General features: G+C 43.8%; 1 protein-coding gene across 4 annotated transcripts in view; it reads left to right on the top strand.

Moving 5' to 3' along the window:
* Window positions 1-14,880, top strand: part of myo16 (myosin XVI) — a 95,893-nt gene that overhangs the window by 46,031 nt on the left and 34,982 nt on the right. For all 4 annotated transcript variants that reach the window (XR_003464158.1, XM_019261183.2, XM_027291004.1 and 1 more), the window contains exons 9-20: window positions 1,633-1,783; window positions 1,880-2,030; window positions 2,851-2,961; window positions 5,073-5,138; window positions 6,988-7,115; window positions 8,806-8,911; window positions 9,704-9,821; window positions 10,361-10,508; window positions 10,720-10,837; window positions 12,726-12,843; window positions 13,490-13,561; window positions 14,206-14,347. Coding sequence is in view for 3 of the 4 variants with exons in the window: in XM_019261183.2 (XP_019116728.2) it covers window positions 1,633-1,783; window positions 1,880-2,030; window positions 2,851-2,961; window positions 5,073-5,138; window positions 6,988-7,115; window positions 8,806-8,911; window positions 9,704-9,821; window positions 10,361-10,508; window positions 10,720-10,837; window positions 12,726-12,843; window positions 13,490-13,561; window positions 14,206-14,347 (1,429 nt within the window). In the remaining variant the exon portion in view is untranslated. The remainder of the gene's footprint in view (window positions 1-1,632; window positions 1,784-1,879; window positions 2,031-2,850; window positions 2,962-5,072; window positions 5,139-6,987; window positions 7,116-8,805; window positions 8,912-9,703; window positions 9,822-10,360; window positions 10,509-10,719; window positions 10,838-12,725; window positions 12,844-13,489; window positions 13,562-14,205; window positions 14,348-14,880) is intronic.

Consider the following 14,880-nt stretch of genomic DNA (forward strand, 5'->3'; position numbering starts at 1 on the left):
ACACGCTCTGTCATAACATGTGCACATCTGAGTGTATCTACAAGACAGAACCCTGAAAGAAAACACAAACGCCTGACTCATGCCCACACACTCGCACAACATGCGCTGATTAATTTTGTGTATTAGCAGTAATCATAAGGGGCTGGTGTAATTAATTTGCTAATGCGTAACGGTGTCATATCATTACCCAGGGACATGCATTGTTTTGTTTTTTAATCATGGCAGCATAAGAAGAGGTCAAAATGAGGTGAAAATGCACCGATTCATTGTGTGTCTGTCGATGCCTGATTAAAGGGTTTTCATGGTTCTGCAAAGAGGAACACTAATAATTATTTGCAAATAGCAAATTGATCAAATATTGCCTGCTCTTACTGTGAGTTAGTAATTATAAATCCTCTAAAATTGCATCAAAGTACCTGTGATATTCAGTGAGTTATGTTTTGCACTCGTCTTTACTCCAACGCTCTCAGCTTTGGGGGAAACAACTCAAACAGACAAACTCTCCTCAGTTGTTAATGTCAAATACCGAAATGTGATGGTAAGCGAAACTGGCGTTTACCTCAATGATTCGCCACGTCCGTGCCGACATGCGTCGGTTTCACGCTATTACGTTATATCGATAGGCAGAGATGACACTGGCAGTACAACAACAAGCGGCAGGAAAGAAGAAGACTGGCAGCTGATATGAACATTAATACTAATTTTCATAAAGAAGCAATCTATTCTCGGCTTCTCTGTGAAATCTCTCGTCTTCATGATGGAGTAATAATGTTAATTTACATATTTCTATTAGTTTCAGTGATGGAGTCGATGTTTGAGTGAAAACTATTACTGCTTGATGAACCTGATCAATCTCACAAATTTCCCAGCAGGGGTAGAACATTTCAAACCTGAGCAGAACCATTATAAACCCAGCCACTGAACCAGGCTGCTATGTTGTGTAGTCATTGTTAACCTCAGTGTTTTTTGTGTGTGTGATTGTGATGAAATTTACCACAGAGAGGGGCTTTGGGCTCCTAACCTCTCCATTGTGGGATAGAATACCATTGCTGCCTCTAACCATTTACTCCCATGGCTACATCACACATCTGACTGCCTCACTTTGGCCTTAATCAATAACGGCTTCTAGCATGTAGGCTCAGAAAAGATGTGAGGCAAGCCCTCAGAGACTGAGACAATCCCCCCTCTTTTTCTCTCGGAGCCCCGTACCCCCTCCCTCGGCAGCCACATGACGAAAGAAAGCCAGAGCAAGAGGTGGGAGTCCAGGAGGCTGTCAGTCACACAGAAATAAAAAGACAGGATGAAGCCATCCCCTTCCCTTGTGCCCTGTTAGACCTCATTACAGACGGGGGATCTGAACTCCCCCTTCCTCTTAAGCACAGTTGGATTGATTCACAGTGGGGTTCACATTCTGCACCAGTGCAGGCTCATCCACACGGATCATGAAGAAGGGTCGGCATGACGAAAGACAAGAGAACAGAAAGGTGTACCTGGTTGTTTAAGAACATGGAGTATTAAGGTCTCTAGCTTACAGTATTACTCAGAATGGTGAGAAAAACAATTAAGGAGCTTACAGATGACATTTTTAGGTTTGCATCTATATCTCATTTGCCTTGTGTGTCACGTCACCAGACATTGCAGCCTCGGAGCCCATAGCTGAGATGCTGCTGAATGCAGAGGACAGCTGGCTGCAGAGACTGTCGGACCCTTCAGCTCCTCTCCCCTCCACTGACCAACGCTACGATGGCGGTTCACATGACCTCAACACTCCTGTCAAGAACTTGTGGGTTCAGTTCACAGATTTGCCTCTACTCTGCTTCCCCTCCCTCCATCTACTGTGTCTTTTCCAACTCCTCACCTCTCCACCTATCACACACAGGAACCCCCTGGGTCTCCCTATCTCTAAGCGGGACAGTCTGCTGGAGAAGTGTGCCATGTTCAGAGAGGCGGGTGGAACACTGAGCCGACAGCCCTCCCAGGACAATGGCCTCGATGGCCCCTTCAGCTCTGGAGCCAGCAAACTGGAGCAGGTGCCTTGTTTTCTTACACGCTATAAAAAACACAGTAAAATGAATGAATGAATGGATTTATTTATATAAGACCTTTCATTTCAATGTGCTGTAAAGTTTTTGTGGTGACCTTGGGAATAGTAAAAAGCTGTGTAGGATCATAAAACAATAAGGAAGACGTAGTGTCTTTAAAATCTGACAGTCTTTAACGTCAGTTCTAAAACATAACCAGCGTAGATGGTGTAAAACAGTTATATGATCTCATTAGTTTCATAGAGTTCAGTGCCTTCAGAATTATGAGCCAGACTACAGTTTTAAACAAAAGCAGATAATGACAGCAACATAAAACGGGCCTGTTGCTGACATACACGAGAAACAAACACATGAACAAGCTTTCAGCTTTCAGGTAGTTTTATTTGATAACCAAAACTGAAGAATTGAGTTTAAAAACTGAAATGATTCAGAGATTTCTCACTTCTGTTATGTCTGTGAGGTTAGATGACCCAGTTCACTTAGAACAGGGTCCCGTTTATTTATTTATTTGTTTGTTTGTTTGTTTGTTTATATTTTAGATAATCCAGGACACAAAAAGAACAATTTCATACACTCGCCGTTATACTTTAACTATACTGATTAGCCAATCCTGTGTCACCTGTTACGGTGTAGCAGCCACCATCCATGATGAAAGACCGTTAAGAGGCTAAGCAGGCTCATACTGTGACGCCTCTTAGCGGCCTCTAATAACGGATAGTGGTCGCTACAATTTAGTCAGTCTTTGCCTCAGGTGTCACATTGTGGTGTCGGCATATTAATTTCAACTCTCGCCCCGCTCTTTCCTCAGGTCAAGCTGATGCCTCCAGCTCCCAATGACGACCTGGCGTCCCTCAGCGAGCTCACCGACAGCAGCCTGCTGTACGAGATGCAGAAGCGCTTTGGCAACGACCAAATCTATGTAAGACCACCACTAAACAAGGAATGCCCCCCCTCTCACTCACACACACACACAATGCTAAATATGCATTAGACCCCAAAGCAGAGACAGAGAAAAATGCAAATATACATTTTCTCACGGGCATTTCTGAGCCAGTATTAGTTGTTTATTTGCAGTGGAGTGCTGTGTTGTTTACAGCCTGGGAATTTCAGAGTGTGATGTTTGTATCACATCACATGTTCTTTGTACCCATGAGCACTGCAGTGGGTCTCCCTCCAGCATACGTACACGTAGTAATAAACTTCACACACACTGCATCACAAATACAATCCCTCCTCTTCTGAAGACTGTTGTGCAGATCATATTTATATCCGTGACCTCTTACAGCCGACTACATTTACAGCCAGTGACTTAGTTCGTGGTTTATTAGTCTCAGTAGTATGCACACCAGGTTGTGTTCATGAGCTGAACCCCTTCCCCTCTCTGTTTCTGTACCTTATTCTAGTACACACACACACACACACACAGCTACATACTTACACCGGCGACAATTGCAAAATCAATACCATTTAGATCGATTGGAAAGATCAATCCATAACTATATTCAGGAGTAAGATGGCTTCTCCGGCAATTGGTCCATTTTATATTCCTGTCATTTTCTCTTTTCCTCTAAAACTGTAGTCTGGCCCATACTTCTCCACGGGGACTGAGCTCTATAAAGACTGGAACCAGATCAATGTGGAGCTGTCCGGTGCACCCTCTTCTCTGTGAAGAGGCAGTAATAGTGTGTTATTAACCCAGATGGGCGACAGACAGTAGGGTTAGCCACAGCAGGGGGACAGAGATAAGGGGAGGACAATAAAAGGCGGTAGATCGGTGGATGAAGAAGAGAGAAATTATTAGAACTCAGAATAATGAGGGCTGGATGTGAGGTGCAGTCCATTTGGAAGAAGAAGTGGTGAAAAGAAAGCACAGTTAGCAGACAAAGAGCGGCTATCATGAGGAAATCACAGCACGCCTGATCTGATTGTGCTGAACTTCATGGATGTACAATCATTAGCAGCAAAGACGTTCCTAAAAAATAAGCAAATTCCAGCTGGGACAGTAAAGTTTTCAACATAGTACCCATCTTCCCTAAAAGACCAGAAACAGCTCAGACTTTTCATGTTTCCAAATGAAATAATTTCTTTATTTTTTACCTTCTAAATTATAAACATATGGTACCTGACCCGTATGTAATATAAAGCATTTCAGGAAAGATGTGAACAGAGCAAAGAGGTGGCAGAGGACAGAAATTGGGGGAAGACAATGGCAGTGAATGCTCCATATGTTCCCAGCAGGGTGGTCAGAGATGGGGCTTTGATGAGTGGTCTGCTGCCTTCTGCCAGGATAGAAAGACCAGTGCACCACTGAACCCCCGAGGAGAGCGGCAAGGAGCTGGTGAAAATATATAACAGGAGACACCGATGAGGAGGCTGGATTACTGACAAGCATGTCACAAGATTAAGTGTGGAACTGGCACACCGTCCTCTGACAAGTTTCACTTAAAAACACAAGACGTAGTGTGAATTCTGCACCGCGACCATCCGCGAGCAGTGGGGAATTGTTCAAGCTATTAACCTTGAGCCAGGGCCTAAGGACAGAGCGGCATGTTAGAGAATGTACAGCAATGTCTGCGCTCTCTCCCAGGGGAGAGCTTTGGCTTTTAAACAGCTTGCGGGACTCTTTGTGAGAAAGAGCGGGTTAGCAGTTAAATGGAAAGGGCCAGAAATTGGACATTTGTTATTTTTATCTAAGCAGCCTCGGGGGTTTGTGCGGATGCTGCACGGGAGTGCAGACCTTTTATTGTGGTTATCATTGGAGGTCCTTTCCTGACCTTTCTCTGCCATGAGATTACCATAATCTTATGGTAATAGAGATTGTCACCACTATGAATACTGATGTTAAGGAAAAATTTCCAGGTCAGCATTGGCTCTAGGCAGTCTGTAAGTAATTATAACCCAGCTTCAGCCTGTTTGTGTGTTAATTGAAGCAGAGATGTGCAACCTCACACCCAAAAGATGAATGTTTTACATTATTGGTTTCACTTCTTGTTCTCAGCCCAGTTACAGAGATTTTCTCCTCTTTTGTAGACTTACATCGGACACATCCTTCTCCTGGTCAATCCAAACAAAGAGCTGCCCATCTATTCCACTTTGGTAAGCACACTTTTAAATTGTCTCTATTTCACGAAGGCTTACAGTGTACGCTGTGCTTAGCCTTCGTAATGCTGAAATTGCAGGTGCATGAACGATGATCCATGCTTAAAACACATGGCGTTTAAATTCGATAGGCTCTGCGTTTTACATGAAAAATCGTACTATAAAGGAGGCGTGTTTGCCGTGTAATAAGCAGGACATGAACAGATGAAATGGACCTTGTGGTTGATAAATAATGCAGCCTTCCTGTCAGTGATACACAGCACAAGGCTGACTCTGCATCAACGGGGGAAGAGAGGGATCCTGTTTATCTGGCACCCACACACCTACACTCCACTACCTCTCCACTTAGAGTTAATTTTAAAAACACTACCTCTATCAGGGCAAAGCAGCATATTCAACATATGCAACAGCAATGGGAGAATGACTCGTTGAGTGACTAACAAGCGTGTGTGTGTGTCACCTTATTTTAAATAATGGATCACTCATGTTCAAATGGCTGAACTGATGCCAGCTTAGTGCTCGCCCATGTGGACCCAGGAGGGGTTGGATGGAGGAGGAGACATGTTCTCCTGCCATGACAGAATGAAGCCAAGCCCCCTCTGGCTGGTTCCATTTCTGCCTGTGTCTGGATTCACTCCAGGCGTCCATACCCGACTGTGCGAGTGTGAGGAGGAGCCGGTGTGTAAAGGACATATGTCACAACATGTGTGATCTGCTGGCCGTCTGTCACCCCCTCTGGTCTGGTGGTCTTCAGCCCATCCACTGTCCCTTTTCCAAAGCCACAAATACAAATACACACATCTGCTGGACTGGTTACAAAAAGGGGCTCAGAGGGTTCACTGATACATGATTGTGTTTTTAACAAAGTTAGAGCTGTGACTGTTTTAAAACTTTCATTGTTCCTGCTTTGATAAAATACAGACAGAATAATGAGTGAACACAGCTGCACTATATGGTACAATTAAGCATTTAACATCCCATCATAATATGTAGCATGCATAAAAATACAGAACAGGTCCAGTCGATTCAGATTTTGTATCAAGACATCTAAGTCACTTGTTAGTTAACAGATGGTCAGAGTTTCTATAGTGACATCTGCATTTAGACAGAAGAGTCCCCATCCGTAGGGCACAAGGAGTCACTGAATGGTTTGATAAGTCTGAAAATGATGTGTATTATATGTTATGGCCTTCACAGTCACCTGGTCTAAATACATCTGAACACCTATGGGAGATAGTTCTCACCATCACCGTCATCAAAACACTAAATAAATGAATATCTATCTACCGTTTCTGTTTGAGTTTAGTGCAAAAGATTTTTCTTTTTCTGTGTAGAAGGAAACTGAGAGATAAAAATATCTCCTCATGAAGACAAACACCTAAGTTGGTCAGAAGCTCCAAAGAATTAATCACACAAGCTGAACATTTTAAGGCTGCAGCTGAGATCTCTAATTGTTTTCCTACACACTTTTTTTTAGCTCCGTGTGTAAATGTGAAACATGTCGCAGTATATTGTTACACACCTAAAAGAATGGAGGCAGAGGGATTGTTTAAATGGCCACTTTAGATTGATGAAGATTTTCAGTTTACACCTAATCGGTACTTCTGCCACTTTGGCTTGAGTTACATGCTTAGTGAAGTGTGTGGTAAACCAAACCTTCTTAGCGAGGTTGACACAAACAAACCGACACAACTACGGAAAGTTATCCCCAGCAGGGTTTCACTGTTTAGCTGAAACTTTATCCATCTGTGTTGTTCAGTGTGTGTGTGTGTGTGTGCGTGTGTGTGTGTGTGTTTCCATGTTACATAATGTGTCGTGACCAACTCCATTTATATTTCTCTTTCAGGTGAGTCAGCTGTACTTGAGCTCGACAGGTCGCCTGTGCTCCTCTCTGCCACCTCACATCTTCTCCTCGGCAGAAAGAGCTTACCACATGATGCTGCAGGAGAGACGCCCGCAGTGTTTCATCTTGAGGTACAGCATACCGGCTTCGACACACAAACACACACACACACTCTCACAAATGCTGAACTCTGCGCCTCCGGATTATGGGACAAAAATGTCGACAGACTGGAAATAATGGACTGAAAAATAGTGAGGTTCTGCTGACCACCTGGTCGGTGCCACACACCTGTTAAACACTCCTTGAGAGATGAATAGCTCTCAGCCTGAGTTCAGCCACAGACCTCTTCAGTGTTCACACAGAGATGGAGGTTTGCTGCTCTTTTTGTCCTCGGCTGGATGGAGGCGGCTCCCTGATTGCAATTAAACCCCATTCCGGCTCTCCAGTGACATTCCCGCTGAGTTGTAACCAATCTGGCAGAGAGTTAATGCGCCCTGGCCGCAGGCTATCCATCTCACTCATTCACACACACACACACAAACACACACACACACATGCAAGGCCATTGTACTGTGCACTCTCACATACTCGCACTCTATCTTGTTCCCTTCATTTTTTTATTTTTGTTCCTCTCTCATTCAAGCTTTCTCTTTCACTACCTCTTTCCTCACACATGCACACAATCAGATACACACACACACAATCACACACTCCTACACACTTACAGGCAACCAGCGGCCATGATCCCCCCGAGGCCAGCGCTTTAACAAAATGCCCTTGAAATCTAATAAAAAACTGCTAAATGAAAAGACAGTGGAAAGGCCTTTGGACTTAACACTCAGCAGGACCATTAGTAGGAAATATAGCAACACACAGACACACAGATAAACAGCGCACCACAGCACACTGCGGTCATTAGTAAAGGCTTCTGACCTTCTGAAGCCATCTGCTTGGTGTTATTATGCCGGTCTCAACTCTCTGCATGTCGGTGAGCGTCAGAGCGTGTACTGTAGAGGTACCTTATGTCAGATTTAATATGCACTCGACGCTAAATTAAAAACAGGCCAGACAAGTTGTGACAATAAGAGCTTGTGGAATAAGTGGCGGTCAGTGGAGCCACATCAGCTGAGTTGGACGGGAGGAAAAGACTGGGAATTTAATAGGAGTGGTTCCCTGGAGGGTTGATGTCAAGTGGGCGGAGGCATGTAACTGAGGTGACAGATGTGGAAAACACCCTGATGACATACACATAACACACATTTTTCTCAGAGAAAACATCTAGAGAAGTGTAGGTTCCTTCTATATGTCATCATTTTATGTTGAAAGGAAAATGTTTGTATGTATGTTAAATCAATGACAACAGCAGCAGTGTATCACAATTTAAATATATGCAGATAACATGCATCAGTTGGAAAAGATAGTATTGTAGCTTGCAAGGTTGTTGTGTCCTCTCTTAATATCTTATATATAATAACGCAGAAACTCCCTCTACAATACATGTTTATTCATCATATTGGAAAATGTATGACTACATCTCAGCAATATAAAACACTGCAACATTAAAGGATAGGTTTAAAAAATCTTCACATCTGTCTTATAACAATAGTCCCTTGCCCATATGAACATAAAAATAACAAATCATGTAGGGAGACGAATAAAGTGGAGTTACAGTCTCTGTAGAAGCACTCTCTCTGTTTCAACGTCATATGAGCTATTGTTTTAAAGCAGACTTAAAAATTGTGACGGTGGAACATCAGACACAGTGGGAACAATAACAACATCGCCAAAGACATAAATGACATTATCATTCTGTCTCCGCAGTGGTGAAAGTGGTTCTGGGAAAACAGAGGCCTGTAAACACATAGTAAGACACCTGACGGCACGCTCCAGCCCCAAAGGCTTTGCACTGGAGCCCAGAATGAAACACGTAAGTCGGGCGGTCATCGGGTGGGGCGTCCTGGAGTCTGTTATCGCAAAGGAACACGAGAGACTTGAATCTCTGTTGCTTTCATACCCGTTTGAAATAATGTTATATATAGTAGATATCTTTGTTTAAGACAGGGTTATTTGCAGGAGAGAAAGTTGTTTGGGTGACATCCATAAAACAGTCCATTTTCCTCATACTTTGTATCCTTATGAGGGAGCACATTTCACAGTAAATCAGAAAAGGCTGCAATCATAGAATAAATGATAATCAAATGTTTTAAATGTTTATTTAAAAAAATAGTCCATCCTTTATATTATGTGTGAAAAAACAGAAAGAGAGAGGAGAAATATCATGTAGGTCAGCACCTACATGCCTCTTGATGTTACTACCCTGTGTGCACTTGTGGTTCAGATTATGCCATGTTCATGGAGCCTGACACGTGATTCACTTCCTCTACATTCAGTCCGTCAGTTGGGTAACAGAGCGGTACGTAGCCTGGTACGAGTGTGTTCTGATGAAGTCATCGTTATCTAGTCGATAACTGGGTCAGCTCGCTCTCTGATCATCCTGGGACACGAAACAGACCAAGCACACATATATTGGATGCATATTGACATCTAGTGGTAGAAAGTGGAATGGCATCAGAACTCCTTTTTTTTGTTTCTGGTCTAGAAAAACTAAATTAAATTGATTTGTTTAAGAAATGTGGATAAAGTCTGCAGTGTTAGTCATTCTAATGATACATCAAATCACTGGTAACTAAAATTCCCTCTGCTTTAATGAAACATGCAGGTTAACTGTATTCTGGAGGCCTTCGGTCATGCAAAGACTGCGAGGAACAACAATTCAAGCCGCTTCGTCAAGCTGTTGACCATTCAATACTGTGACAAGAGGAGGACGCTGCTCAGAGGTAAGCTACATTTCACTGTAAAGCTTTACTTTCACTTTAATATTTTCAGTGTTTTCTTTATTCAGCTTGTCTTTAGAAGTGGTTTTATTCTGATTTTTGTTTTGCTACACCTCAAATAAAACATTTATTTAGATTATTTTTTAATTCCACGCATGTTTATTCTTGTGTATTTAGATTAAAAGTAGTATTTATTACCAAGATAACTGAGAAAACATGAATTATTTTCACAGTCGGAATCACTAAGTTTATTATAATAGTACAGAGAGCATATTCACAATATAAATGTTGTCTGCAATGAGATGCACAGTAGTTTAACACCAGCAGGGGGCAGTAAAAGCCCACGAGTGCAGTGTTACAGTGCTGCGCTCTGTTTTTACAGCCCTGCTCACCTTATTTTACCCCAGTTAATGTGATCACAGAGCACGGGCCATCGCACAGAGGCCACAGATTGAATTTTCTCTTTTTTACTACCATCAGCACTGTTGATGTGATTTATACACCTTTTTTATTGAAGTATAAAACAAAATCTGATGTTTAAGCCCGTGTGTACACCTACATGCTGGAGAAGTCTCGTCTGGTCCACCTGCGTCCTCACCAACACAGCTTCAGCATCTTCTATCTGATGGCTGAAGGCCTGTCGCCTGAGGAGAGCAGTGCACTTTACCTCAACAATGTCCTGGCTCATAGGTACGTGGCTGTCAGCTGCCATATGTGTACTGCCATATGTACTGGATATTGATACTGGTGGAGGTAGGTGATGGGTGCTGGTTGATGATCAAGAGCTGTTCAGTTGAAGCAGAGCACATGGGTGCATGACTATGAGACTCATCTTCTCCTATGTTTATTGTGTATTTGTGGTTGACTGAAATATTGCTCCATCTTTCTGTCCTTACTCAAGGTATCTGAGTGGAGGACTTCCAGGGGAGAGCCCTCCAGTGGCTACAGCCTCTGCCCAGAGCAGGGAACGCCTTGCAGCAGTCAAACAGGCCCTGCGAGCCCTGGGCTTCAACAAGCAGGTATAGATTGGCACTGCAAACAGCTTCTGTTGGGTCTGCTTATTCAAATTTGGCCACTTATTCTTGTTAGCTAGAGTCTCTGAGTTTGACTCAGGAAGGATCTGGATCTTCCAAGTGATGCACTCAAAAATGGATCCTTCATAGGGGCTAAGGGCTACATCTGAACTTGAACCTTCACCTTGTCCTCAGTTCTGACCTCACAGAGAGCAAAACAAACAAATATTTCAAACTGCATCACCAGAGTGTTGTCCCAGTAATATCTGGTAAATATTCACATGGTCACAAGTAATTTCCGGACTCCACAAGTTGCCAAGGATTGCCCGTCTGACCTGTCAAGGGTGTTCCACGCCCCTCGACCCAATGTCCCTCATGACCCCGCAGAGGTTAAGCAGTTGTAGATGAAGCGCGGATGGATGGATAATGGATTGTGGGATACTGAGGGCAGCAAAGGACACAACAGTGTGTCCTCGCAATACAGGCACAGGACTGTAATGTCGTATTCAATCTGGATGTGTGGGAATCCTTAAGATCCTGAACTCATCATGTGTTCCAATTATCTATCTAAAGACCACATGAAATGTGTGACCAACTGCAGGAGACAGGACTTTGATTTACGCATACTGCGAGCGTGTCGTGTGCTTCAGTGCGTGGTACAGTCCGTCCTGTGAACCACCACCCCCATGTTCCCAGCCCATTATCAGGTTCTATTCTTAGATTCCCAGTCAGCATCTGTCAGCAGTGAGTGACCACCATCTCACCTTTTAATCAGCAGGACTCAGTACACAGGCATGGCCTTAGGGACAGAGGAGTAGAGCAATAGATAGTGGTATTATCAGAGGCGACTAGTGTCCACTGCATAAGAGAGAGGGACGTAAGAAGGAGTGGGGGAGTACGAGTGGAAGTGATAGACCACCCATTGGTCTCTGTCTAAGTCTAATCAGGGGATGACTCCCAGTCCAGACCCATAGGTCAATCGTCATTAACACTCCCTATCGCTCCCTTTCTCTCCCTCACTCCCTTTCTTCTCCTTCCCAAGCAGGGGGGAGTCTAACTGTGTGTATAGGGTGTCAGACAGAGACTAATGCTCGTGTTTATCTCCCAGATATCAGCTCCAATATCCTGCCTTGAGAGAGTGCACACGCAGACATATTCACACACACACACACACAAGCAAAGCACACACCCTCAATCTCAAACATCCCCCTCTCAGAGATTCAGAGCAGTGGGTAAGGAGGTATTCCATTAAGTGTCCTCTACTCAAGGGCAGCGAGGAAGGGAGAGTAGGACAGAGGAAGAGAGAAGTGTGCGCATGAATACTATTTTGAAAATCCACTTTTACTTCTTTCAGTTTACATTTTTTTACATTTTGCAAAACAGTTAAGGACAAGGCTTATCTGTCATTGTTAAGAAAATCCATAACATTTCTAATCTAACTACAGATAAGTCAGTCTCTCCTCAAGCCCAGTCATTCCTCCTGAAGACGTACATCTTTTAAAAGGCCAACTCGTTTCCTGAAACAGCTGGGCACTGTAGTTTTAGCAAACATTATTAAAGAAGCATTGATTTGTAGCTGGGAATTTATAGACATTCAGCATCAGGACGTTTGTGAGATCGATTAAAAATACTCCTAATCTATCACGAGTGTTAAAGTGTCGCTCATTTATGTGTTTTTGAAGAGCAAAAGAGGAATAAGGTTTATCAGGCTTTGGTCAATTCTTGTTAGTCGTTTTGGTTTGTTCTGTCCAACATTTTACGTGGTGCAAGTTGGAAATCAATGTTTTTGTGCTAAGACGAAAACATGTTTTCTCTTTCTAACTCCTCCGTCCGCTTTCCCTTCTCTCCCTCTTTTTCTCTCTTGTCCACTCTCTTGTTTCTCTCTCTCTGCCAGGAGGTTGACTCAGTGTTCATGCTGCTGTCCGCCGTGCTCCATATTGGGGACCTACGTTTTACTGCGCTGACAGATGCTGATACAGCCTTCCCTTCTGACCTGCAGCTGCTGGAGAGAGGTCAGTGCCCCCGTCACATGACCTGGGTCACATGCGTGGAGGTGGGATGGGGCTGGAGAGGAAGGGGGTGCTTCACAATCACTCATCTCGTTTTCTGCGCCATCATCCTGGAGTCCTGCTTGGCGGCTTGCCAGCATTTGCTAAAGGTCCAGACAGTCACCTGTTTCTTGAGACACTTTTTCTGCCAAAACGTAACCATGGCGAGGAGAGCTCGCTCTTATTCACACACTTCCTCGCTATTGGGGTCGGTGTTTTCTCCCTTTCTCCGTCTCTCCCCCTCATTATGCAACTGCTCCATGTGCTGCTGTGACCCGTGACCTCAGTGAGACGGTAAACAAATGACATCAGCGCCTGAATGGGAAAGAGCCCCGTCGTTGTCAGGGAGATGTGATGTCATGGCTAGTGATGTCAGCAAAGGGATTCTGGGTCGCTGTCACCTATTTCTGCCGCTTGTTTATGAGTTCTGCTCAGAAATCCACTGATGACTAACCGCTGCCAGCTCCGCCGATCGATTAACCAGGAATGAGTTGTAGCGGAGCTCATCTCACTGTGCTGGCAACGTGATATCATCATCAGAGCAGGAAACAGGGGCTGTTACGCATGAATGCTTAACGCTGTTATTTATTCTGCCTGTTTCTTTTTCCAGTTTCTGGAATGCTGCAGGTGTCTCCCAGTGACTTAAGCACTGCCCTGACCTCTGACGTTCAGTACTTCAAAGGTATCCACTCACCAGCCTTCACCATCATTTGAGCCTCACACATGTGCACTGTCACAAAGCTTATCAACTGATCCACAGTGTCCTGTAAATTGTCAGCCGAGATACAAATATGCAGGTACACAATGAGCTAAAATCAGAACAGATGTGTCGGTCTTTAGTTTAGTTTAAACTTTACACTGAAACATGAAATCACAGGGACATTGGATCCCTTTAAATAATGTTAATATTGTTCTGGTGATCATCAGTTAAAATCTGTAACGAACATCTGATTGCGATCACATGGTGACATTACTCATGGGTCAGACCACACCTGTCTTTGAACTCAGCTCAGCCTCTCAGCCATGCACCTGTGCAGTGTCGTGACTAAATCTTCCACAGTTGTAACGATATCCACAGACAGACAAATAAACACCTTTAAAAAAAGTACAGTATACATCCCAAAGACTTTTAAACACTGTATTATTACATGGCTACACAGTAGTCACAGGTCTTCAAACTCGGTCTCAGCTACGTGTCTGACTGAATATTGCACGGCTGTGAGACACCCAGACTAACCAGGTGAAAACATTACCAGCCAAGCACTGTTACAAATATTGTACTATCACAGTGTCAGAAATTGTGCTGTCACGTCTCTTTTGCGTCAGGTGACATGATCACTCGGCACCACACGGTGGAGATGTCAGAGCAGTACAGGGACCAGCTCGCGAAGGCCATCTACGGACGCCTCTTTAGCTATCTGGTCAACAGTAGTAACGACTACCTACAAGGACAGGATGACAGCATCGGGTAAAGCTGTTTTTTCTGTGTGTGTGTGTGTGTGTTTATGTGCTGAGCTTATTTTTTACAGTGTAAACCATAAGAAACATTTCTCAGAGCCGTTGATAACTGTTATCACAAACGCTGCAAACGTAGTGTATCTGTCATCGCACAAGAGCAGTCACTCATTCAGGGCCTGTGGAGTGACAACACTGATATTACAACACAGCACATAGTTCAGAGGGGAGGTTTGTAATAGTTTTCATTGCATGACATGTACAAATAGGCATGTGCACTGAAATGGAAAATGTCGAATGACAGGGTAGAGATGGAGGGAACGCCCAAGGTTTTTGTGGAGGTCTCACAATAACACACACACTCTTAGGTGGAGGCCATGAGATCCTTGGTGTTGTTGATGTTATGAAGCCTTATCGCACTGATAACCAGATAACCAGGGTTACATCTTCTGGAACGTGTTTGTGCCTTTCCTTGTTTACACACCAACCGCAGACTGTAATAAAATTTGTCAACAGCATTGCTCATGGCACACCCCGTTCAGATGT

The sequence above is a fragment of the Larimichthys crocea genome, chromosome XVIII, assembly GCF_000972845.2.
Source record: "Larimichthys crocea isolate SSNF chromosome XVIII, L_crocea_2.0, whole genome shotgun sequence".
Taxonomy (NCBI): domain Eukaryota; kingdom Metazoa; phylum Chordata; class Actinopteri; family Sciaenidae; genus Larimichthys; species Larimichthys crocea.